This window comes from Mesoplodon densirostris, chromosome 5 (assembly GCF_025265405.1).
Source record: "Mesoplodon densirostris isolate mMesDen1 chromosome 5, mMesDen1 primary haplotype, whole genome shotgun sequence".
Classification (NCBI taxonomy): domain Eukaryota; kingdom Metazoa; phylum Chordata; class Mammalia; order Artiodactyla; family Ziphiidae; genus Mesoplodon; species Mesoplodon densirostris.
Genome location: NC_082665.1, coordinates 84,350,313 through 84,377,340, shown reverse-complemented (window position 1 = coordinate 84,377,340; position 27,028 = coordinate 84,350,313). Strand labels below are relative to the sequence as shown.

The following is a 27,028-nucleotide window of genomic DNA, read 5'->3' as shown; positions in this document are numbered from 1 at the left end:
GATATGCCAAGTTCCTTTCCTTTTCCATTTTCACGAGTCTCAAACCTCTTTCCTCACCATTTCTAGCCTGTGACGTCTCCCAAATGTGTAGCCCTCATTTCACAGCCTGAGTGGGCTTTGTCCCCCAGGCCACTTACACCTCTTTCTAGTCAACTGTAACTTACTCCCTTCTGCGGGAATTTTCACACCACAGGCTCACAGAGCCTTCACAATTCCATCAGACCCTTAACTTTAAAGAAGGAGACTCCCAGGCCAAAATGCTGCTTCCTCATTAAAAAACAAATAAACATATGGTATTTATTTTTCTCTTTCTGATGGTTCTGAAGAACCTAGGGGCAGGACAGGAATAAAGATGCAGATGTAGAGAATGGACTTGAGGACATGGGGAGGGGGAAGGGTAAGCTGGGACGAGGTGAGAGAGTGGCATGGACATATATACACTACCAAAAGTAAAATAGACAGCTAGTGGGAAGCAGCCACACAGCACAGGGAGATCAGCTCGGTTCTTTGTGACCACCATAGCGTGGGATAGGGAGGGTGGGAGGGAGGGAGACGCAAGAGGGAGGAGATATGGGGATATATGTATATGTATAGCTGATACACTTTGTTATACAGCAGAAACTAACACACCATTGTAAAGCAATGATACTCCAATAGAGATGTTAAAAAATCATTAAAAAACAAATAAACAAACGATTCAGATGTTGGCGAGCCAAATACCGTTCCAAAGGACAGTGACAATTTGAGGCTGGCCACAGCCTGTGAAAGCAGACTATGGCTCACAACACAGTCCCCTGACTCCTGCCTTCCTGCTTGGAGGAGCCTGCCCTCCACAGGCCTGTGGAGTTTCTCTCTTCACCTGCCTCTCCGGATCCTTCACAACACATGCCTCCTGCAGCGGAGAGACTGAGGGAAGCCAACCTCATCGGAAGAGGAGGTAGGAGTCTTCAAAATGCATCTACAAAGCAAACACACTAGCAGAATCTTTGTTCAAGTTCACTTGGGATGACTTTGTGGAAGCCGAGAGACAATACGAAGGACCCAACTCTCCCCTCTCTCCTCAAGCCACAGCCTGTATGTTATTTATTACCTTTGTTGGGTAGTTTTAATACAACCTTCTTGATGTTAAAAGCTAATATAAATCCAATTAAAGCCTCCAGTTTAGGTAATAATACTGTGCCAACGTTCATTTCCTAGTTTTGACAAGTGTACCACAGTTATATATACAACACACACACTGACATATACTCAAACTGTTTATTATATTTGAAGAAATATCAGAAAACAAGTATATTTCTCTTAATAATTATATATGTGTATATTATATATAATATACATATTATATACAATGTCAACATCAGGGGAGGCTGGTAAAGGATATTCAGAAACTTTCTGTACTACCTTTGTAACACCTCTGTAAATCTAAAGTTATTCCCAGATAAAAAGTTTTTTTTAAAAAAAGCTAAGTGAACATTTCCCATTTTTCCAAAGGAAAGTGAATTAACACCCCAAACTTGTCTCATTTGTTTGAAATCTGTTGACTTTGGACTTCTAGCCAATAGTTCTAAAGAAGAAAAAAAAAACTTCCCAATCTCTATACTTTCAATAAGTCCTCCTAAATACTATATATTTAGTTAAATGAAAACAATACAATTCATCAATATTAAAGTTTCATTAGATTCTATATAACAAAAAATTTTATTAGAACTCACCCCTACCACCACCCCATGGAATTAAATGGTCTCAGATGAGTTTCCAGCAGATAAAAGAACTGAGGCCACATATCCTGCATTGTATGTGTGTGTGTGTGTGTGTGTCTGTGTGCACACGCATGTTTATGTTTAAGACAATCTGTTCTTAAAGAGCCCTTCCCTTTTCATCATCATAAATAACGAAATACCCCAAATCCAAACAACAAATCAATTTTTGAACTGCTCTGAAGATGAAAGAGAAAACTAAATTCTAAGTAATGGAATGTATATAAAAATAAAGTGAAATATAGGAAGGTGTGTACCTAAGGCATCTCTTATTTTTTTCCTCTGGATGTTATTGTTTCAAATTACTTTAAGCATTGAAAGGGGGAAATATGTTACGCTGGTGTCAGTAAATAAGACCAACACTCCTTCAGGAGTTTTCCTCCCTGACATCTCTCATTTCCAGACTCTTACCAAACCTCTTAGCAAGTCATCCCCACCTCATCCCCACTTCAGGTAAGTCATCTAACATCTTTGGGTCTCAGTTTTCTTACCTGTAAAATGAAGGGGTTGGGTTAAGTGTGGGATGGAAAACTGGTAGCCCAAGGCCATCTTTTGAACCACAGACCTGTTTCTTAGCTCCACAAAACTGTATTTATTTAAAGTTATTTTCAGTGCATTTAGTATTCAAGATACTCCTCATAAAAACCTGGGTCTTGGGCTTCTCCTGACATATCATAACTCTGAGATTCTGGCACAGCAACAAGTCAGCAGTATGAAAGAACAGCTGTCTTCTGTCCCTGGGACCTGTCCTCCACTCCTCTCATTAGTTTCCTCCGTGGCCTCTGGAAGCATCTGATTTTGCCACCCTTGCTATGGAGTGCCTTCCAGCTCTAATATTCACATTCTCAGTGTGATTGTTTGCTAGTAAAAGAGAATTTCAATTTGCTTCCAGTGCACTGGACTTTCTGCAGAGGTCTTACATGTTAGTTTAAGCACAACCATTGTACGTTTACTTTGTTGAAAGTTTCCATAAGAAACACAAGAAAAATACATCTAATACTGAAACCACCATACCATAGTAGAGCCAGTATTCAGAAAAATTTTAAATTACTGCTGCCTAAAGTTGTTCTTCTAGAACAAAATCTTACTTTAAGGGCTATTTGGGTCAGACGGTGGGGTCACTGTTGGCCGGATAACAACTCTAACAGGAGATCATTGATTACATAATTTACATAATTTAAGTATTCAAAAATAAAATCCCAGTGGTCTTGTCCTACTCCTCACAGAAGCAATTTTAGAGTGGAAAACAAAAAGGACAGAAAACTTAAGATGTTGTTGCTTATAATAAAATGTCAGCCCCGGTCAAAATGGACCAAAATTATGTAAGACTGCACAAAGAAAAAAATTGTAATTTTCATAAGTGGCATAATTTTTAGCCTCTGGTGCCATGAGGAGAAAAACAGAAGGCTAAGTTGGTTTTGAAACTATGTGAAAACATGTTATTTTTATAGGAGTGGAGATTAGGCTTTACGTTCTTTGCTAAGAAGACACTGTGCCAGGTTCCCAGAGGTCCAGACCCTTCCTATTTTAGAAAGAAGTTTAACACTATTCTTTCTTTGGATGGAGAAAATGGGGGTACAAGCTATCATGCTGATGGACTTGACATTTAAAATGCCCTAGCATTTCATAACACAGCAACTTTTCTGTTTTTATTTTTTTAATGCTCTAACCTCAAACCTAAATTTAAAACACGGCTGGAGATCTCAGGAATTACGAGGAAATTACCTCATTCCCTTTAAACTTTTTTAGACAGCGAAGTTCTTTCCATATATGGCAAACCAAGAAGGAAACAGCATCAAGAACCAAGTAGCTGTCTAGACTTACCTGTTGTTTTGTTCGGGGCATGTCTACAGGCTATTAGTGAGCAAGCGGTCCCTGGCCACAGCTAGCTAGCCTCGGAGAGTGCTTGTCCTCAACTCTCCATCACTAAGAGGTCCATGAGGGAGCCTGGCCAGGGGCTCTGGCCACCAGAGGTGCCCAGTACTAGAGGAGCCACTTTCTTATGGACTTTGTATTGGTTCTCTGCACAGACAGGTCACCCACACAGGAGTGAAATGGGAAACAGAGGCAGGCTGCGGATCACAGCGGGGGGATCTGAGAGGAGGAAGCAATGGGTATGTGCTGCCACGGGGACAATGACCTATCAGCCTGGCTGGTGTGTGTCCAGAAGGCGCCAGTAGAAAATCTGCCTGTTGGAGGCCTGATTGTGAGGCTGTAGAGATGCTGCTTTGTTCTCTGCTCTTCCTCAAGCACCGTGAAAACAACCCCATCCACCTGGGCAAATGGAGCATCACCTGGAAAAGCCCCCAACCCCACGCCGCCACCACTTTCTTGATAGAAGCTTTTTGTAACATAAAAAAAAAAAAAAAAGAAAACCAAAAATTCACGAATAACTAAGACATTTATTTCTACAAGGAAGAGTTTTGAAGAATCAATCATCTCTATTAGGACATGGGTAATAAAACTCTTGAACTGATGAATCTGCAGAAATCAGCTGCTGACTAATGCAATGCTCCTTGTAATCCATAAAAACTGAAATTTTTTTTTGGTATACTATGCTAATATCCCAAGGAAGATTCACAATCACTTTCATGAGTCACAAATATTAAGGAGAGACTTTGAGAAATGGAAGGAAAAAAAGAGAGAGAAAGGTGACATGATATTGCTGATGATGGATACACCAAAAAGTTCACTCAATTACAAGTAAATATAAAATATTTGGATGGAGATACAGAGGCATCAGTAAAATGTACAGATACAAGAGGCAATTATTAGGAAATCTGATATACAAAGCTAGACTGAGGAAAACTGGTAACTTTTTCACTTCCAGTAAGCTTTGCTTTAAGTATAACCTCATGTCAGTAAAACATAACTAAAAAATATTTTACAAGTACTTTAAAAACCATCAATCTGGTACTGAACAAGCAGTGGTTGAGTTCATTCCTATCACCTGGTGTTTCCTAGCCTAAACCATCACCTTTTTCTCTCTCTCTTTTTTTTTTTTTTGGCTCTGCCACACACCTCCCAGGATCTTAGTTCACCGACCAGGGATCAAACTCGGGCCCTGGCAGTGAAAACGCAGAGTCCTAACCAGTGGACAGCCAGGGAATTCCCAATGGTCAGCTTTGAATCGCATATATTGATACTTTATAGAGAAAATACCACAAAGTAGGAAAAAATGGGAATAACCTATAATAACACAAATACTAAAAAACAGGTCAGGTGGAGAGAATAAAATTAGGTTAAATATATGTATGAATGAAAACAGAGAAAAACAAGTGATGAAAATTGGGGATAGAACATGCTTGACATAATTATTTAACAAATATATAAGGAAAATAACAGAATCATTCACAAAAGTGAATAGTAGTAACCAAACCAAACCAAAACAAAGCAAACACACCAAGAACATCTGAAACAATGAGTGCTCTTATGGATTTCATAAGACTTGGTAAATGAAGGAGAGTGATTATTACAACTCTCCTGGACCTGACAAGAAGAAAGAGTGATGATTCACTTCTACAGATTTAACTGGGAAACTCAAAAACGTCATACAGGCAACATAAAAACCCAAACACATCTCCCTTCCCTGACGTCCATTTTTCTATTCCTAGTTTTCATCCATGTTCTAACAAAGCCAGTGTCCTAATAGAGACTACTTTATGGGCCTCTCCTGAACTCCACAAATGCTTTTCTTTCTAGTCTCTTCTTGGTTTTGTTATTTTGCTCTTTTTTGGGCTTATAATAAACGATTCACTTAGAACTCTGTCTAGTTAGAACAAAATGTTTCCACTTGTGCGGTGAGCCACATGGAAATCTTCTTCGCCCTGTCTTTCTGAACCCGGGCACCGCCTCATAGCCTGACAGTCAGTCAATGGACGGATTGTAAATGGAAGTGACATGCACAACGGTCAGCCCTCACCCTCGCTGCTCCCTCCTCTGCCTCCTGGTACTCAGGCGGCTCCTTTCACGGTCCTCAAGGGCCAGTCAGCCCTGAACCTATGAGAGGAGAGGACTGCGTGTTGCCCAGTGCTGGAGAGGAGGGTGGACAGCCAGGAAAAGGTGTTTACAGATGGGAAAGGAAAAAGGACAGAAAATAAAAAATCTGTCAACCCAGGAAGAGTACTGTTCTGCTGGCAGAAATACGGTGATGAGCTGAAATCCGAATGGAAGGAAGCAATTTTATGATTGTATTGCAACATGAGTTTTAAAAAAAGAAAAAGAAATAAACAATAAAATGAAACTTTTCTATCAGGTGATAAAAATTAGAAGCTACTTCCAGTCTTGAAGCTCTTAAGTGATGAGGCTAGATCTATCCTCCAGTTAAGTTGTGAAAAGACTCTTTTTTAAAAAGGTAGCTGAAGGAGGCCGAGTTCATTAAAAGTGGGAATTGTGAGTCAGATGACTTGAGGCTGGGTCAGGCCTGGGCTGAGGAAGGTGGGCAAAGACATTTAATCTTCATAAGCCTGCTTCCTCCTTTGAAAGTGGCGAGGGTTTGATGAGATGACCTCTCAGATCCTTTCTATCTTTAAAATCCTATTACTTTTCTATGAAAAATGCTCAGTTTCATAAATGGCGCTTGAATTTCTACAAAAGCTGTGTGCAAAATAATCTCCCAGTCACTGACAGTATAAAGCAGCAACAGTATGAAGTGTCATCTGTCCCAACAGCTCAGGGAACATAAAGCAGCTAAAGAAAAGCATTTGCAAAGGTCCTTGTTGTTAAAAAAAAACAACTTAGGACTGAGTTTCAGAGGTAAGAAAACAAAACCATTCATGTCTTCAGAGGCAAAGGTCCAGGAGTAAAAACAAATTTCTATTTTAAAATGCAAATGTAATGTCACAGAGTCCAGATAAACTTTTAAGGAAGGATCTGTAATTACTATTATTAGCATTAATAAAGTTCGTAGTATACTGGCTTTGAGCAAATTTAAAAACTAGACAGAAAGGTGGTACAAAATACATTAACCAGGTAACAAGCATTCATCAAATGTCCAGTCCTCAGGAAATGCCTGAGCCTGTACATGTATGTGTTTGAAGGGGAGGACGGATTTAAACTAGTTGGGCAGATAAGAGACATACCCACAGAAAGAGAATGCAAACCATGTCACTGAAAGAGCCTGGAACCAGAGATTGACAGGTCTGGTTTGAGTTTTGTTAGGGATGAGCCTTTTCTTTATTTATTTATTTTGCTGTATGCGGGCCTCTCACTGTTGTGGCCTCTCCCGTTGCGGAGCAACAGGCTCCGGACGCACAGGCTCAGCGGCCATGGCTCACGGGCCCAGCTGCTCCGCGGCATGTGGGATCCTCCTGGACCGGGGCACGAACCTGCGTCCCCTGAATCAGCAGGCGGACTCTCAATCACTGCGCCACCAGGGAAGCCCAGGGATGAGCCTTTTAAAACCTAAGAATGAAGAAGTGGAACACAAGTGGAGTAAGAAGTTCGGAAGAGAGGTTGCTTAGAGCCGAGATGATCAGGCACAGCTTCCCAAAGAAGCTGAATCAGAGCACGCCTTGGGGAAGAGAGTGCTGGGCGGTTTGGTGGACAGCAGCGTCCAGACCTGCTACAGAGCAAAGGGCTTGTGCTGGGCCTTCCTGGGAGTGAAGTCACAAGGAATGCCAGGCAAAGGTTCTAGAGTTGAAAGTGCATTCTGAGCTAGAAAGGGATGGAGGAAGGTGACGTGATGTCAGTGGTGAGATGTTCAAACAGCTCAATGAATGTGTGATGAGAATATCTCTATCTGTTTTTCAGATCTGTGGCACGACAGTGATCCTTAGAATGTTCTAAAGGACCACTATGTGCAAACTGCTTGGTGGGCAAAGATTTCCTTTAATCCAACTACAATATTTTCAAAAGGCTCTTCTGCAGTAGGATGAACTATCTGATGGTAGCTGAAATACACAAACAGCCTCAGAACCTGTGGTTTACCTGCAACCTAAGTTTTTGGAAAACCCAACCATATTTCTTTAAAGTCTTGAGTACATGCTAATGCAGAGAGCAGCCTTTGCAGCTCTTAAACAGAAATCAACATAAATTAGAAAAGCAGACAATGATGACACTAAACGTTTCAAGGTAAAGGCTGAAGCAAAGAATATAGCTAAGTAGGGGCTTCCCTGGTGGCGCAGTGGTTGAGAGTTCGCCTGCCGATGCAGGGGACACGGGTTCGTGCCCCGGTCTGGGAAGATCCCACATGCCGCGGAGCGGCTGGGCCTGCGAGCCATGGCCGCGGAGCCTGTGTGTCCGGAGCCTGTGCTCCGCAACGGGAGAGGCCACAGCAGTGAGAGGCCCACGTACCGCAAAAAAAAAAAAAAAAAAAGAGAATATAGCTAAGCCGGTTATGGTAAAAAAAAAAAAATGATTTTAACACTGTCATGTCGTGCCCTCTAAGAGGGATAAGTGATAACTACAAACCACTCAGAATGTTTTCACTGTGGTATCCCAGGTTGATGAATCACATAACTTATTAAACTTATAAACTTTACTGTATTTTGCAGGAATAATAAAGACCTCTTAATTCAGTCTCTAAAAATGGGAATTCATGCAATTTAAACATAGCCTGAGTAACTAAGGAAACAAACTACTCAGCCATTCAAGCTACTTTAGTAGTGTCATCGACGGAGGAGTAACTAGGCTGTAATTCTTTCAGAATAATACATTGAAAATAACCTGTAATTAGTACCATTCTCGGAAGAAATGTAGGTTATTTAAAGTTTGCTACTAGTTAATAGTACAAACAAATAAAAAGACAAATTGCTTTCAAGTACTTTGGAAATAACTTCATCAGAATTTGCCTTCAATTAACATGTTAATTAAAATTATTCTTATCTTCTCATTAATGGAGGAAAATGCATCTGTCACAGGCAGTAAAAAATAATAAAAGTGCAATGAAAATGTGTCAGGTCTACAACTAGAACTCCTCTTTAATTTAAAAAAGAGTCCTTTCCTTTTTTTGAACAATGGGTGTAATGACTTTGGTTGGCTATAAAATGTGATCCTGGTACTTTGTTGTTGTTTTCTCTTAAGAGATAGGGGATCAGTCACCCCAGTCACCTGAAGAGAGATGTCCTGCAAATCCCCAAGGACACAGATGGAATACACCAACAGGTGGGAGAGGAAACCAACATCAAATGGTGCAAATTCTTTGGAAAACGGGCAAGTTCTCAAACAGTTAAACACACAGCTCCCATAGGATCTAGCCATTCCACTCTTTGGTATTTTCCCAAGAGAAATGAAAGGATATGTCCGTACAAAGACTTGTACGTGAATGTTCACAGCACTTTTTATTTGTCATAGACAAAAACTAGAAACCACCCAAAGGTCCATCAACCAGGGAGTAGGGTATATCCATAGAATGGAACTCTACTGAGCCATAAAAAGGAATGAGCTATTGACGTACACGATAACACAGATGAATCACAAAATAATTATATGCTGACTGAAAGATGCCAGACAAAATTGAGTACATATTATATGATTCCTTTTACATTAGTTTTAGAAAATGCAAGCTAACTTATAGTGATAGAACTAAGATCAGTGGTTGCCAAGGAACAGAATGGGAAGGACTGCAAAGCAGCAAGAGGATACTTTTGCGGGTGAGAGATAGATGCATCACCTTGACTTTAAATGTGCAGTTAACTGTATGTCAATTCTACCTCAATGGAGCTATTTTTTAAAAAATAAAGAATCAAAAGGAGGGAGAAGTAGGAGGGAGAAAAAAGGGGTGAGTTTCCAGAAGCAGAACAGGCTCAGCATGGAGGATCACAGACTCTGAGGGAAAGAAACCCTCACAGAAGGACCACGGAGAAAAAAGGGTAAAGTTATACTCCACTTAGGAAGACGAGTAGGTTGAGGCAGTGGGCACCCCCCCCTCCACTTGGTGATGGGGAGGCAGAAGAATGATACTGTGACACACTAAGGTCCTGGAGAAGCAGGAGAAAGACAGAAGCTTGGGGCTGTGCTCAGAAGAGGGAAACGGGAAGAGAAGCTACAGGTTTCCCTCAGGACTGTCCCTCAGGATTGTCTGCGCCAGTTCCCATAGAGCAGGCAGGGAGAAGAGAATTGAGGATGAATGCGAACAGATGGGGGCAGGACTCATGTAACTTGGCACCCTGGTTCTAAATCTCACTCCTGGGTTGTATGTGGCCCTTGAGTTGACCAGGGGTGTTCACACACCTGCAGGTCCAGGGCAGGACCATGAGAAACACAGGGACACGGGATGGGGGCGGGGAGGGGTCTGGCCAACTGGAGGGGGCACTTCCAGGAGTAGTTCTGTTTATTGGGTGAAACCTCTCCCCTCCCCCTCCGCTCCCCCTTCCCCCAAAGAGTGCTTCAGGCACAAGGGAGCTGTTGGGGATAAGGCAGTGGAATAAAGTGACCTCGCTGCCCTCAGGGCTCTGACATCGAGGTGAGGGGTTGGGACGTTGAGGAGGGGGTGGGCTGCGGGAGGCGATGCAGGTTTGTGATGGAGCAGCCCTGAGAAGACAGCAGGAAGTCAGGCCACCAGAACTTCCTTCAAGACTCCCCAGGCACCTCCTGCTCTGACACCAAAGGTGGTTCCCAGGAGCCTCCAAGCTCATCCCCCTCCACTGGCACCAAGGGAGAGATGAGCTGCTCACAACTTCACAAGGTAAAGGTCAGCCCTAGGTTTTAAGTCCTACCCAAACATTGTGTGTTTTTCAACGTGCCTCTAAATCTTCCCTGGATTAGAGACAGCTGATCGTCAACACATCCTTGTGATCTCAGGCTTTCATTTTGAGTGTATCACTGTAGCCAAGAGGAAGAAAGGGGCGTTGGACAGGGATGAGGAGGCTGTCGCTGCTTTGCTGGGCAGAGCTCAACGTGTTTCCACTCAAACCAAACCAAACCAAACCCTGTCTGTGAGAAGAGACTCGTAAAGTCATGGGGTTTTGATTATTTCCTAGTTTACTTAACATTAAGGAAATCCAAGAGAGGACTGTCATTAGGAAACCCTTTAAGTTATTTCAGGAAGGTGGAAGCTCTTTCCTTTCCTTTTGTTTCAACTAATTTTGAGCATCAAAAGGAAAACACCTAGCCTGGCATCAGAAGGAAGGACAAAAGCCCTTTCGTAGTTTTCTTACTGGGATCTTCGGCAAATCTCTTAACCTCTCTAGGCCTCAATTTTCTCAACTGTACAGTAAGGGGGCTGGCTTAGGTCTGGGCCGTGTGAGTCTTATAAACACTTCATTTATTCAGTATTTGAGAACCTACTACTTCTCAGACACTATCGCACGCACTAGGTTCCAACAATTAAACGATGCAGGCAAGACCCCTGCACTCCAATTCGATTCTAGAGAACCAAAAATGAAGGAGAACTGAACATGATAATGTCAGGCAGTGATAAGCACTAAGAAAATACACGAGAAGTGCCTTGGTAGGGGGTGGAGTGCCTTACTCTGTATTAGGGAGGGGGGCCAGGGACAGCCTCTCTCAGGAGGTGAGTTGAGCACAGTCTGGAATGATGAGGAGGAACCAGCCACTGGATTCCCAGCAGAGGTAACTGCACAGGCAAAAGTCATGTGGTGGGAATAGCTTATTTGGGTCTCTTCACAGGTGACGGAACTGTACCTGCCTTTTTCATTTTATACCCCTCCTCCCAGTACTATGTATTAATTTCACTTAAATGTATTTACACACAACTTTTTTTTTTTTTTTTTTGCGGTACGCGGGCCTCTCACTGTTGTGGCCTCTCCCGTTGTGGAGCACAGGCTCCGGACACGCAGGCTCAGTGGCCATGGCTCACAGGCCCAGCCGCTCCGCGGCATGTGGGATCTTCCCGTACCGGGGCATGAACCCGTGTCCCCTGCATCGGCAGGCGGACTCTCAACCACTGCGCCACCAGGGAAGCCCTACACACAACTTTTTAAGGAGGAGCAAAAATATCACTCGATTTGAGCAACTCCTTCAGGACAGACTTCTTCTTTTGCACCAACTCCTTTGTTACTCTCAAACTTCTGTCCTCAGGGTTATAAATTCTTGCACTTATTCCAGGCAGGGGTAAACAGGATTTTAACCAGTGTTTTCCAAACTTTTATGACAGCGACCCATAGTGGGAAAGAAATCTTACACTGTAACCCGGCGTCTACATAAAACTGAAACAAAACTTTCTAAAAAAAAAAAAAAAAATCTTACTGTGACTTCCTGCAACACACGGCAGTACATTCTATCTTATTTTTTTAAAAGTGATAAGGTGATTTCATGGGGAACTTGCAATTTGAAAAACACTATTCTAAACTAACAGCAGCTAGTAATTTTGTTCCAATACAAACCAAAATACTGAAAATTTCAATATTAAACAACTTCACAGGCCACTTCCTTCTGCCATTTTTTTGTACATATACTTACTTTGAATCGATGGAACCCAAATTTCGGTGTGACTTGTGGAGGAAATGCCCAGGGGGGGACATTTTCAGGAGGGCGAGGGAAGGAGAGGGGAGGAACCCACAATGCAAACTGTTCGCTAGGTGAGGAGACAAGACACCCTCAGGTTTCAAAGATGGCCCAAGAAGGAAAGATTCAGTCTCTACAACAATAAGGAAGAAGAAGATGTGTGTGTGTGTTGGGGTAGGCTGGTCTGTTACGTTAGCCATTAAATTATAAGTTCCTGGGGGTGGGGACGGGGAGTCTGGCTGCATCCCTACCTCGCTCACCATAATTCCAGGCCCACGTGGTCAGATGTGTAACTGCAGCGGTGAGAATCACACCTTGAATTTAGCACAGAACACATGGGTGCTCAAGAACTTTTTGAATAATGGAACTCATTGTCATCATCAAACCCTAACTTTGCATGTATACACAATTATTACATTTTCCTGGAATGTAAAAATGTCAGGCCATAGTAAAGGAATCTTATGTATCTTCAAGTCACTGTTTAAGTCCAGGGAGCTTAATCAGGTATTTTTCTCAGCACTAGGTGGGAAAAGCATGTTTTGAATTGCAAGGTACAAGACAGAGTACTGGCTGTAATGGAAAGATTCCGTGTCTGCGAGTGGCCATGGTAAACAGCTGGTATTAAAATGAGTGTGTTAATTTAATAGGTAGTTTCTCAAGGGACACTAACCAGTGGGCTCTGTCAGCCAAGGGCTCTCTCTGATAGAAACCGTGCCAATTAACTGTCCTTACCCCTGAAGTCAGAAGTGCATGCACCCAATTTCCAGTAGCTCCAGGGCCCTGGAGCCGAAAAATTACACCTGCAAGCAAGCATTCTCCCACACTGCCACACACAGAAAGCAGCTCATTTAAACTGTATGCCCTTCAGCCCCATTTGGGATCCGTTCATTAATGATTTCAAATTACAACTGTTGCTTTATCTCAAAACAGTGATAAATAGGGGAGCCACATTCATGACGCTTTTCTTTTAAGTCATTGATCTGCTCTCCTCTCAGGGGCAAAAAAGATGTTGAGACAAGTGTGAACCTGCCAGAGCTTCTTATTATAGATGTATCCCTCCTTCCCTACCTCTCTCTTTTCCACTCCAGCACCCTTACCTCTCTGGGTTTCCTGAACTGAGGCACAAGCCTCCGGTAAGGAACTGCTTATCAAAACTAGGAGGGATTCAGCGGAGAGGGGGTGAGTCAGCCCACAGAGGAAAGAACCACTCCCTCATCCCAGCAGGTCAATTCACCCGTTCCCTCAGGTCAACAATAGATCGGGTTTCAGAAAGGAAAAAATCTCAGAGGAGGGCGGTCAACCCATTACAATTCAGGAGCATCCGCTCAAACGCCAAGAGGGAACAATCCCTGTTGCCTCACCGGAGGTGTGGGCAGGCGAATGCGTGCTTGTGCGCAGGGACAGCCTGTATATGGACGAGACATTAGTGGCAACGAAGGGACACCCACCACGGCTGACAAAGCCACAACTATTACGACCTGAAATATCACCCACGCACAGGCCACCGACTTCGGTGCCAAAATCTCCCCGGATTTATTTTCAGGCAAGTGACTCACAACCTCGTCTCCATAAGTAATTCCATTAAAATGAGTCGTTGGTTCCACTAACCGGACTTTCCGCTGCCCTCCGGCTGCCCCTCCCTCCTCTCCGCCCATCCTGCAAACCCAGACAGCTCAGAGACTGAGCAACGGTACCCCAGGGGAGCATAAATCAGGCTCTCCTGCCCGGCACCCACCCTCGGGGCAGGATGAATGGGGCCGCCGCCGGGCGGGAGCGCGGGTAGGGCGCGTGCGGGCTGTGCGCGGAGTGTGTACGTGTGTGCGCGCGTGGGCACGCACCCCGGGCAACTTACCGAGGTGGAGTTGGTCCTCGCCTGGCCCTGGTTCCGCACCTCCTGCTCCCGGAACTGCAGCCCAGCCAGATGCTTCTCCAGAGCCTCCCAGTCCATAGGGGGCACCGGGGGCTCCTCCGGGACGCACGTCCCGCTGTCCGTGGGCTGAAGACAGAGGCTCCCGGCCGCCGGGCCCCGGCCACCGCGCCGGCCCCCAGCCGGCTGAGGCTTCTGGACCGCCCGGCGGGGGCCCCGGGAGCCGCTCGGCCGGCTGGCCACCACCACGTTACCATTGTGCCTGAGGTCCTGGGGGTCGTGCGGGTGGAGGTTGCCGTTGGGCACGGGGGGCGGCATGGCGGTGGTGGCGCCCCTGCCGCCGCCGCTGCGGGTCCTGGCGCTCACGTCCCCCGGCTCCTGGGCAGGACAGCGGTCATCCCGGTACCCTCGCTCGCTGCGCTCCTCCTCGTCTTCCTTCTCCGCGTCCTCCTCCGGCGCCCACTCATTAATCACCTTCTTCTGGTAGACCGGGAAGGGCTCCTCATAGCCCTCCAGGGCAGACACCAAGTCCAGGCTGCCCCCCGGCGACGGCGAGGATTTGCACTCGGAGCAAGGGGTCACTTTGGTGGAGTTGGACTGCGAACTGGCGCGGCTACTGCTGCTGCTGCTGCCGGCGTCACTGCCTAGATCCATCCCATCCTCTCGGTAATCCTGGGGGGAGGAGGCAGAAAGAGTGAGCCGCCGGGCCGAGCCTGTTCCGGCCGCCGCCCGCCGCCCGCCGCGAACGCCCCGGCCCAGGGCTCCGCGCCCGCCTGGCTGGAGGTGCGTCCCCCAAAGAGGCCTGCGGGGGGGCAGCCGGCACCAGCCTGAGGCTTTCCTCATCCCATCCCCTCCCCTGCGACAGGCAGACTTCCTCCGGGTAACTAACCCTCAAATCAGCAAAGGGGGTGCCCAGCCACCGGCACGTAGACTTTCCATAAGAGGGACCCCGGGGCGCGCATGGACTTTGTTTTAACCATTTTGCGCCGGGCGCGCCCCCGCACCCCGCCCCAGGGATTCTCCGAGAACCAGACACTTTCCCAGAGAATTATAATTCCCTGGGGGCGGGGACCGAGAAGAGGGTGGGCGGCTACTAAATTCGCACCTAGCGCAGGGCGCCGAGACCACCCCCTACCCGGCCCCGCCCCGCCCCCGCCGGCGGCCGGGAGCCCGGCTCCGCTGGCGAGCCGAGCTTTACTTTCTAAGGAACCGCAGGCAGCTCGGAGGTCTCACTCCCGCCTCCGCGCCTCCCCGGCCGGCCCCTCCTCGGCTCGCCGGAAGCCTCGGGGTGGGGGCCGCTCTCGGCTCCCACCGGGCAGGGTGGCCCCCGCGGCCCCCAAAGGTGTGCGGGGCCGGGGCGCGGCGGCCGTAGCTGCAGGCGCCGCCGCCGCCCTGGGGGAGGGAGGACGCGCCCTGCCGGCACGGAGCCGGTCCCGCCACCGAGCATGCCCAGAGGCTGCCGGGCGCGGCGCAGTCCGCTCTCCCGGCTTTCTCGGAAGCAGGCTGGGGTGGGAGGCCGGGCGGGGATCGCGTTGGAGGGGCCGGGAAAAGGCCCGAGGGAAGGGGACTCGGGGCTTTAGGGGCGCAGACAGGACCACTTAGTAGGGGCGGAGCCCTGGGGAGGGTGGTGAATTTTAACCCCCAGACACACTCATATTTCCTGGGAGAGCCTCAAGCCCTCTCTGCGGGGCTCATTACCCCGCCTAAATCCCCGCGCATCCCAAAGCGCAGGCCCGGTGTCTCCCAAACCCGCGCGGAAGTCCCCAAGTGACCCCTTGCAGGACCTCCCTCCCGCTACATGCGCACATACACAAGCCCATGTGGGAGTCCGAGTGACGTGTGCTTGGTGGTCATGCACCATCATTTCCCTTCCACCTTCCTCTTCGCCGCTTCCTCTCCCTCCACCGCCCAGCTCTAGTCAACTGGCCGTCTCCCCTTGTAAGTTCAGGCTGTGGGTGGAACCTGTTGCGTTAGCTCACGTTTTCTTTCCCCTCCCGGCTGCACGCCGAGGATGACCTATGAGAGGTGTGTGTATGAGGAATGGAGGAGTGTGAGATGGGATTGCTGTCTGGCATGGAGGTGGGGAATCTGAGCTAAAGGTTTGGGCGAGCCTCCAGAGTCCCCTTTGGCCACCTCCAATCAAGGGGACATTAAAGGAGGGGAAGAGGTGGGTGTCAGGTCACAAGCTCCTGGCATAGACACTGGCTTAGCTTCCTTAAATTTTTCAGGAAACCGAGTCGAAAAAAAACCTCTGCTGGATTTTTCAAAACACAGCGACGGCCTTAGTTTGGCAGCTCGTCCTCTTTAGGAACAAGGTTCCATGGAGGGAAAGATAACCAACACTTGGAAAACGGATATGGGTCACAGAGCACCTTTTAAGGATTAAGAATTTACTGTGAAGAAACTGTTACCCAACCCTGGGGAAGTAGGAAATGCCCTCTTCTCTGATTATGAAAAACAGCACTTAGAAGTTAAATGTCCTCCCACAGGGAAAAAAAGATAAATATGTGTGGTGATGGATGTAACTAGATGGGGGGAATCCTTCCACAACATGTGTGTGTGTGTGTGTATTTTCACCATAGTGGACACTTTAAATATCTTACAATTTTATATGTCAATTATATTTCAATAAAGCCAAAAAAATTTTTTTAAGAAAAAGAAGAAAAAAAGAATCTGCTTAATTTTACTACAGATTGGGGAAAACCAGTTTCCTTGAACTTCCAGATTTGGGCCTGTTACTGATTATTCCCAGTGAATTCTAGTCTGGACCAGGCCACTACCCTGGCTTGGCACCCTCCAGATGGAGGAATGGGGGAATGCTTGGAATTGTTTAGTAGGGAGTGGCTGCCACCCTGACATTTCTTCTAGGTCCTAAATGGGAGAGACCCTTTGTTTAAGTGATTTCTGTGAAGTGTGACCCTTTCCTCTCTTAGGTAGGCTTGAGCCAGGGAAGATAAACTAATCTTTTAACTTGTCTGGAAGCAGCTATCTATCTTATGAATAACAGGAAAGGGGGCCTTCTGGTCTGGCCCCTTTACAGCCCTTCTATAAAACAGGACTGATTATAACTGAAAATATCTTTTATGGTGACATCTGTAAACAGCCTGCCCCGTGCTCCAAATATGGTTTGATTTTGAGGTTGCTGTGGAGCCCTGGGTCAGCTGGCTGCCCCCCTGTGGAGTAGAGGTGGCCCCGTGAGTGTTCAGAGATATGGCAAGAAAGCATTGGGTGCGTCCTGGGAACTAGATAGCTGCTTTTCAAGTCACCATGTGACTTGGCAAGGCTTAGGTCAGAAAAAGCTCCCTGCTCTGTGGCAGGACAGAGGTAGACAGACAAGTATTGATCAGCTGGGGTGATAAGGGAGAGTTGTGGTCTCCGTCCAATTTTCACGTATCGGTACCTCCTCAGCCAGCCACCCAGACTCCCTCCTGGGCTCTGGTTCAGCCCTTTGCTGCCCAGATGGTCTGTGTTCAGGGAATGCAAAATGACGCCTTAGAAAAACATTTGGCAAGGTAAATCCACTGCCAAAAATGCATGGCATTTCAAAGCCAAATAGAAACATCTTTGAATTATCTGTCCTTTTAAATTATTTTCTGACCAGATATTCTGGATCAGATGGGAAAGTGCCAGGTTTCCTTTCTTTTCTTTTCTCTTTATGAAAGGTGCCTGGCTAGCCCAGTTCGCATTCTGTTTCCAGCTATCCATCTCCTGCCAAGAACCGTCCCACTTTGGAACAGGAAGCCCTGCCAACTGCTAGGCCAGCAACAGTTTACAGATATGTCCAGCGGGATGGAGAGATGATTTGCAAAGTGATTGAAAGGCCCTGTCTTCCTGTTTACAGGAACAGTTCCTCAAGTCAGGGGCTTGGGGCTTACAGACTTAGATTTGTCCCCTGCAACCTCTGTAAATTAGATGTCAGACGTGTGAGTCAGATGGGTGTCATCCCAGACTAGCACCTTTCCCCATCAATCACCAGGGTCCTGTCCCTCTCAATACCCACTGTCCCCACCCTAGTCTAGACCACTGTGTCCTGAAATAACTAAACAGTCTCCCTACTCTCCCTGCCCATTCTCTGCAAGCAGCCAGAGTGCCTTTCTAAAATGCAAATCTGAGCAAGTCTCTCCTTGCTTCATTAACCAACCGCCACCCCACACCTCCTCCCACACCAGGGCTCCTCACTGCCCTTAAAGGAACTGCTTCCTGCCCAACCTCCCCCAACTTCTTTTGGTTAATTTCTACTCATCCTTTAAGTCTCAGCTTCAATGCCACTTCCTCCTGGAAGGCTTCCCTGATTCTTCGTACCCACCCAAAGGGGATCATGTGACTTTCCTGTGTTCCCATGACACTCACTGAACTTATCACATATGCTGAATCCAGGTTGCTGTTTAATTTCTTGTCTTCTTTACTAGACTCAAGAAATCCATTTTATATCAAGACCCAGGCCACACATACATATAAAAATATTTTTAAAGTTTCCTAAAACTCTTATTTTGTAAAATTCTATCCTAAGTCATTGAAAACAAAATGTGGTCACACTTCACCACCGACTTCACAACCCTTAAATGGGTCAGAGTTCCTAGTATGAAAAAGTACTCTAAATTCCATGAAGGAAGGGGCCATTTCTATCTTGTTCATGGTAATTGGAATGGAATAGGAACTTGATATTTGTTGCTGGAATTATTAATAGTAACATTTAATCCTCAAAAACCCTATATATATTTAAAAAAAAATAGTTTCTCCATCTATAGGTAAGGAAGCTGAAGACAGTAAGGTTAAGTAACTAACGTCAAAGCCAGGTGGCAGAGCCAGGATTTGAACCAGGTAGATGGGCTTCAGAATCCTTGCTCTTAGTCATTGAGCTAAGAGCTCAGCATCCCTTGGTCCAGATGCATACAGATGTACTGACTAAGCAAAAATATCAGACAGGGTCTCCTTGCAGCAACCTCAATGAGTTCTCTGTCTCCTGCCCTGCAGAGCCTCCTTGGGCAGTATTTATGTCTATGCAGAGGAAAAGGCAGCTGGCAAGAGCAGCTGTTCCCCTCCGCTCAGAGGTGCTCCAGTCAACCTCCTCAACTGTCAACAAGTTCAGCAATAATCAGCAAGTTGAGGGATTTCATTGTCTAAAGGAAGAGTATAGACACCTCAGAAAACGAATTTCACATTGTTATGAATTAGATGCCTTAAGTTCCCCCTAAAACAAATCTTTTAAGAAGGTAGCCACCCTGAGATTGGGGTATTCATTTTGACATGGATAGGAAACTGTCTGGAATAACAGTCTAAAGGTATGGATGAGATCATCTTCCTTAGGGGTCAGTGCTATTTATAGGATTTTAATCTGTAAAGGCAACATTTGAGAAAAGGCATGACTGAAATATTTATATCATAAAGAGTAAGAAGAAGTGGGGAAAAGATTTATTATATTTGCTGAAGGAAACAATAGCAAAGATCAATAAAACTAAAAGCTGGTTCTTTGAGAAGATAAACAAAATTGATAAACCATTAGCCAGACTCATCAAGAAAAAAAGGGAGAAGACTCAAAACAATAGAATTAGAAATGAAAAAGGAGAAGTAACAACTGACACTGCAGAAATACAAAGGATCATGAGAGATTACTACAAGCAACTATATGTCAATAAAATGGACAACCTGGAAGAAATGGACAAATTCTTAGAAAAGCACAACCTTCTGAGACTGAACCTGGAAGAAACAGAAAATATAAACAGACCAATCCCAAGCACTGAAATTGAGACTGTGATTAAAAATCTTCCAACAAACAAAAGCCCAGGACCAGATGGCTTCACAGGCGAATTCTATCAAACATTTAGAGAAGAGCTAACACCTATCCTTCTCAAACTCTTCCAAAATATAGCAGAGGGAGGAAGACTCCCAAACTCATTCTACGAGGCCACCATCACCCTGATACCAAAACCAGACAAAGATGTCACAAAGAAAGAAAACTATAGGCCAATATCACTGATGAACATAGATGCAAACATCCTTAATAAAATACTAGCAAACAGAATCCAACAGCACATGAAAAGGATCATACACCATAATTAAGTGGGGTTTATCCCAGGAATGCAAGGATTCTTCAATATATGCAAATCAATCAGTGTGATAAATGATATTAACAAATTGAAGGAGAAAAATCATATGATCATCTCAATAGATGCAGAAAAAGCTTTCAACAAAATTCAACACCCGTTTATGATAAAAACCCTCCAGAAGTAGGCATAGAAGGAACTTACCTCAACATAATAAAGGCCATATATGACAAAGCCACAGCCAACATCGTTTTCAATGGTGAAAAACTGAAACCATTTCCACCAAGATCAGGAACAAGACAAGGTTGTCCACTCTCACCACTATTATTCAACATAGTTTTGGAAGTTTTAGCCACAGCAATCAGAGAAGAAAAAGAAATGAAAGGAATACAAATATGAAAAGAAGTAAAGCTGTCACTGTTTGCAGATGACATGAATACATAGAGACATGAATGACATGAATACATAGAGAATCCTAAACATGCCACCAGAAAACTCCTAGAGGTAATCCATGAATCCGGTAAAGTAGCAGGATACAAAATTAATGCACAGAAATCCCTTGCATTCCTATACACTAATGATGAAAAATCTGAAAGAGAAATTAAGGAAACACTCCCATTTACCATTGCAACAAAGAGAATAAAACACCTAGGAATAAACCTACCTAAGGGGACAAAAGACTGGTATGCAGAAAACAATAAGGCACAGATGAAAGAAATTAAAGATGATACAAACAGATGGAGAGATATATCATGTCTTTGGATTGGAAGAATCAACATTGTGAAAATGACTGTACTACCCAAAGCAATCTACAGATTCAATGCAATCCCTATCAAATTACCAATGGCATTTTTCACAGCACTAGAACAAAAAATTTCACAATTTGTATGGAAACACAAAAGACCCTGAATAACCAAAGCAATCTTGAGAAAGAAAAATGGAGCTGGAGGAATCTGGCTCCCTGACTTCAAACTATACTACAAAGCTACAGTAATCAAGACAGTATGGTACTGGCACAAAAACAGAAATATAGATCAGTGGAACAGGATAGAAAGCCTAGAGATAAACCGACGCACATATGGTCACCTTATTTTTGATAAAGGAGGCAAGAATATACAATGGAGAAAAGACAGCCTCTTCAATAAGTGGTGCTGGGGAAACTGGACAGCTACATGTAAAATAATGAAATTACAACACTCCCTAACACCATACACAAAAATAAACTCAAAGTGGATTAAAGACCTAAATGTAAGGCCAGACACTATCAAACTCTTAGAGGAAAACACAGGCAGAACACTCTATGACATAAATCACAGCAAGATCCTTTTGGACCCACGTCCTAGAGAAATGGAAATAAAAACAAAAATAAACAAATGGGACCTAAGGAAACTTAAAACTTGCACAGCAAAGGAAACCATAAACAAGACGAAAAGACAACCCTCAGAATGGGAGAAAATATTTGGAAATGAAGCAACTGACAAAGGATTCATCTCCAAAATTTACAAGCAGCTCAAGTAGCTCATTATCAAAAAACACAAACAACCCAATCCAAAAATGGGCAGAAGACCTAAATAGACATTCCTCTAAAGAAGATATACAGATTGCCAACAAACACATGAAAGGATGCTCAACAACACTAATTATTAGAGAAATGCCAATCAAAACTACAATGAGGTATCACCTCACACCAGTCAGAATGGCCATCATCAAAATATCTACAAACAATAAATGCTGGAGAGAGTGTGGAGAAAAGGGAACCCTCTTGCACTGTTGGTGGGAACGTAAATTGATACAGCCACTATGGAGAACAGTATGGAGGTTCCTTAAAGTACTAAAAATAGAACTAGCATACAACCCAGCAATCCCTCTACTAGACATATACCCTGAGAAAGCCATAATTCAAACAGAGTCATGTACCACAATGTTCATTGCAGCTCTATTTGCAATAGCCAGGACATGGAAGCAACCTAGGTGTCCATCAACAGATGAATGGATAAGGAAGATGTGGCACATATATACAATGGAATATTACTCAGCCATAAAAGAAATGAAATTTAGTTATTTGTAGTGTGGTGGGTGGACCTAGAGTCTGTCATACAGAGTGAAGTAAGTCAGAAAGAGAAAAACAAATACTGTATGCTAACACATATATATGGAATCTAAAAAAAAAAATAAAAAGGGTTCCGAAGTACCTAGGGGCCGGACAGGAATAAAGACGCAGATGTAGAGAATGGACTTGAGGACATGGGGAGGGGGAATGGTAAGCTGGGACGAAGTGAGAGAGTAGAATGGACATATATACACTACCAAATGTAAAATAGCTAGCTAGTGGGAAGCAGCGCATAGCACAGGGAGATCAGCTCGGTGCTTTGTGACCACCTAGAAGGCTGGGATAGGGACGGTGGGAGGGAGATGCGAGAGGGAGGAGATATGGGGATATATGTATATGTATAGCTGATTCACTTTGTTGTAAAGCAGAAGCTAACACACCATTGTAAAGCAGTTATACTCCAATAAAGATGTTAAAAAAAAAAAAGATTTACTATATTTGCAAAATTCCCAAACGAATTCTGAAGATATTAGCCCTAACGCTGAACCTTCTCTAAGTTGTGGCATTTAGAGTAATAAAGAAATGGCTGGCAGAGGGGTTTGTATTTTATCTTTATTACATGAATTACATGCAAGTCACACGCAGTACACAGATGCTCTCCTATTTCATCACCTGAGTGTAACTACATGGTAATATTTAACAGCACTATGGGGTGAAGTGTCCTTGATATAGAGCATCTGGGGTTTCTTTCCAGCCCTGTCTCTAACCACCTTTGTGACCTCAGTTTCCTCAGGAAGGGACTGGATTTCATGATCAGGGTATTAAGCAAATATTAAGAATTAATTGAATGAATGAATAAGTGAATGCACTGAAAGGAAATGTCTCTGTGTCATTTTATCACTTTCCTTCTTAGGAGATACAAAGTTGGTTCCTCTACTAGTTCAAAACCAAGGTCTATCTCCCTTAGGTAGGTTGAATACACGGTGTTTCTCCTTTATTTCTGTAGAGCAAATGAGTTGATCTTAACTTATTAGTCTGTATGTGTAGATATTTTGGAGATGGATCCTATACACACCTAAAATAATTTTTTCTTTCTTCCATTTATAGAGCTATATTTTAGTGAAAACAAACTTTAAAAAAACATTAACATCTGAAATGTTTTGATTCTCTAGCAAACCATGAGATTGCATTTATTTCCTACGTTTTCCTCAATAAAAATGAAATAGCAAAATGTGGGCAAAACTCAGCCCTTAAAAGAGAGCTCCAATGACCTATTTTCTAAACCTGAAACCAGGACACTTGGCTTGACAAATACTACAGCACTTACAGAAACTAGGTGAATGCATGTTTGAAATGAAGATTACCCTGAAAAATCTGTAGGCATTGGTGAAGAAAGCAACTCTAACTGTGACAAAGGGACAGCATCTTTATCAGAGAAAAGTCACACAGAAGATGTCAGTCAGGACCTTAGCATACGGCCACACAGAATGTGCCCTGTACAGTGCCAGGAGGATTGTGAACTGCACCACAGGTCCTTGCCAGGAGGGGCCACTTGGCACCATTCCCATAGATGGCAATGTAAATGACGCCCCCTGGAGTTGTTCAGTGCACAGCAGTACACGTAGGTTCTATTAGGAACTCCACTGATAAATTTGTTCTCTGTTGACAAGATTGGAAGAGGAAGGCCGCTGTTCTTTTCCTAATCAAGTCATACCTCAGATTGGATGGCACTGACACAAATTCAACTTGTCTAAACTCTCCATCTTTTTCCAGAAGTTTTCTGTCATCAGGTTCTACTTTCCATTAAGTTCCTCGCAATTCTTGAAAATGCAAGTCTGCAAGCAACTCTGAATATTTTTTGAGCTTTATTGAAGGGTATAAATTACATAAAAAGACGTTTAGGAAAAGCCGGGAAAGTTTGTAGACACACTGCTTGAGCTCAGGGAAGCGTTACAAGTGAGGGGAACTGAAGCGCATGTGCACATTACCCGATACGGGACGAAGTGCTCAGAAACTGCGTGCCTTGTACTTTGATGTGTTATGCTTGTCAAAGAGGAACATCCTCGCAGGATGCTCTAGGAAGTGAAAACTCTGTTCTGGTCACTTCTTGACATAACTTTGGAAGCACTCTAAAATTAGAAAATAGCTGCTGGCATTTTCAGTGCAACGTGAGCAGGAGGAATTCATTCAAAGTGAAGAAGGAGGCGGTGAGGTGGGATAGGAGAGAACTCTCCCAAGAGACTTGGCTTTGCCTCTGACCAGCTCTGCATTTATGGGCAAGGTGGTCCCTGTAGCTCTTTGGGCCACTGGCCTCATCATGAAAGGAGAGTTGTATGAAATTATCAGATGCCTCCAAGGGTCAGGTAGGTGAGGTAAATGAGTGAATGGCAGCAGGGACAACAGGAAGTCACAGGGTGAGCCACTGAATCACTGAACAGCACAGCACAGGGCCATCTGGGTTAAAATCCAGAACAAAATGCAGGTTTATCCTCAGTTTATCCCTGGATCACCACTTGGACCGCTACTCTGAGCCCTACATCCTTAGAGTTTTAAGTCTATATAAAAATGAGTTAGGGAGACCAAACATCTTGGCTTGTACAGGACAGTCCTGCTTTCTACCTGTTGTCTTGGCATAATTATTAATGACACCCTCCTTCACTCTCAGAAGTGTCCCAATTTCCATGATAAATTACATGAGCATCCCAGGTAAGGGGAAATCATCAATGACTAAACATAAACCTTGTGGAGGAGTATTTCCTAGATCTGTCCAGACCTTCAGATGAAGGTAAGCAGGTTTGGTGGCACTGTTTATTGTAACAAAAATGGTTCAATAAAGCATTACGTCATGAATTTTAAAAATCACAGAAAATATATGAGGCTATCAATTTGTGTAAAGTGTTCAACTTCACAAGTAATCAAAGAAAGGCAATTTCAATCATAATGAGGTAAAATTTTGCCTGTAAAAATGTTTAAAAATTATTTAGAACTACAACACTCAGTGTCAGGATGGGTGTGATCGTAGGAACACTCATATACTGTTGGTGGGCTTATAAATTGGTTCATACAAACTTTCTGAAATACTATGTGATGATATCTTTTAAATGTTTTTACAAAGTTCATACTCCATGATCTGTTAATTCAACGAATGTTTATTGAGCACCTACTACGTGCCAGGCACTGGGAGATATAGAGGTGAAAGAGACAAATACTATTTGCCCCAAAATGGAACTTCATTGTAGGGGAGAAAAAGACATTACATAGGAAAAAAAATATGGAACAATTTAGATTACAATTTATAATAAGTACCAAAAGGTAGACAGATATGACACCGAGAGGCACATGGAGGTAGTGTTGTGTGTTGGGGGAGGGTCAGGAGATGGACTGGTCAGCTGAAGAGGGAGGGAGGGGTCTTACAGGCAGAAGGAACATCTTGGACAAAGGTTTGGAGGCTGAAAAAACTTAGCACAATTGAGTAACTGAAAGGAAACCACTAGCTTGGAACAAGAGAGTTCAGGGAAAGTGGCAAAATGAAAGTGGAAAGGTGAGAACAGGTTGCCATGAAGATTTTCATCCTACCAGCTACTTAGGGGTTCTAAAAGCAGACTGATATTTTAGAAACTTTCTCCATGGTGGAGAATTGCGTGGGGAGAGGTTAGAGCAGGACAAGAGTGGATGCAGAGAGACTGATTAGGAAGCAAATATAGTGGTCCAGGAAAGAGATGGCTGTGGCTTAGGTGGGAGTTGGGGAGATGGAGCGAAATGGAAATATTAAAGATATATTTAGATTGTAGACTCAACAGAGCCTGGTGACTGAATAGATGGGGGTGGTGAGGGAGAGAGAGATGTCACTGATGGTTTCCAGGTTGTTACTGTAGGGAACTTAGTGGAAAGGTGATGTCTCTCTACTGAATTGGGCAATTAGGAGGGGGGAGTTTGGGCAGGGGAGCAGAAGGAAGGGAAATATCGACTCCTTTTTGGACATTTTCTGTTTGAGGTGGTATAAGACATACAAGTGGAGATGACATGAAGGTATTTGGATATATAGGTCTGGAGCTTAGAAGAATCATCTGGGGCTGGTGATGTAAACATGGAAGTCTCAGCATATAGATGGTATTTGAAAGCTTGGGTATAGGTGACATCCTCTGGAGACAAATAGAGTGAGAAGAGAAGGCCAAGTCTCTAGCCCTGAGGAGCCCTATCATGTATAGATATAGGAGGAAGAAGAATGTGTTTATAAGGAAGACAAGGAACAGAATGGGAAGAGAGACAATAGTTACTCTTTTAAAAATGTAGCCTAAGGACACAGAAATGAGGATCTAGATTTATGCATAAAGATGCTCATTGTGGAATTTACAATAGTGAAAAATTAGCTTCAACCTAAATGTCAAAGAATGGGAAGGCATTTAAATAAATTGTGACATATTCAGTCTGTGGAATAAATGCAGTCAAATAAGATACTTCTGAAAATTATAACATTAAATGAATAAAAGAGGGTATATTATTAGACATACATTGTGATCCACATTTTAAAAATTAAATGGTTATATGCCTAGAAAAAGATGTAGCCAAATGTTAACAGTGGTTAACTCTGGATGGCAAAATTACAGGTGATTTTTTAACCTTTGTATCTATTTGTGTTTTTCAATTTCTTTACAATCATCACAAAACAGGTGGGAATATTTTATAAAACAGAGAACAAATTATGCATATTTATTTTACTTAAAATGAATGATTCTAAATTTGTTAAAGAAGTCCATTAAGATAATTTTTCAGATGGGCTAGAATATATATATATATATATTTTGTGATGAATCCTTTTATAAAACAAATAATTTTATGGTTCCATAAATCACTTATTAAAGTTTCTGAATATCAAATTTTCCTTTAAAATATAGATTGAGTC

At 43.9% G+C, this 27,028-nt stretch overlaps 1 protein-coding gene across 5 annotated transcripts in view; it reads right to left on the bottom strand.

Moving 5' to 3' along the window:
- SCHIP1 (schwannomin interacting protein 1) overlaps positions 1-15,386 on the bottom strand; it is a 126,776-nt gene extending 111,390 nt beyond the window's left edge. Inside the window, exons 1-2 of one of the 5 annotated variants that reach the window (XM_060099076.1) lie at positions 15,230-15,386; positions 14,017-14,703 (exon numbers count right to left, since the gene is read on the bottom strand). In XM_060099076.1, coding sequence (XP_059955059.1) covers positions 14,017-14,685 — 669 coding nt within the window. In that variant the 5' untranslated portion in view covers positions 14,686-14,703; positions 15,230-15,386. Of the gene's footprint in view, positions 1-14,016; positions 14,898-14,920; positions 15,203-15,229 lie in introns of those variants that run through there. The other 4 variants (XM_060099075.1, XM_060099072.1, XM_060099074.1 and 1 more) reach the window with 4 other exon arrangements.
- Positions 15,387-27,028: the final 11,642 nt, after the last annotated feature.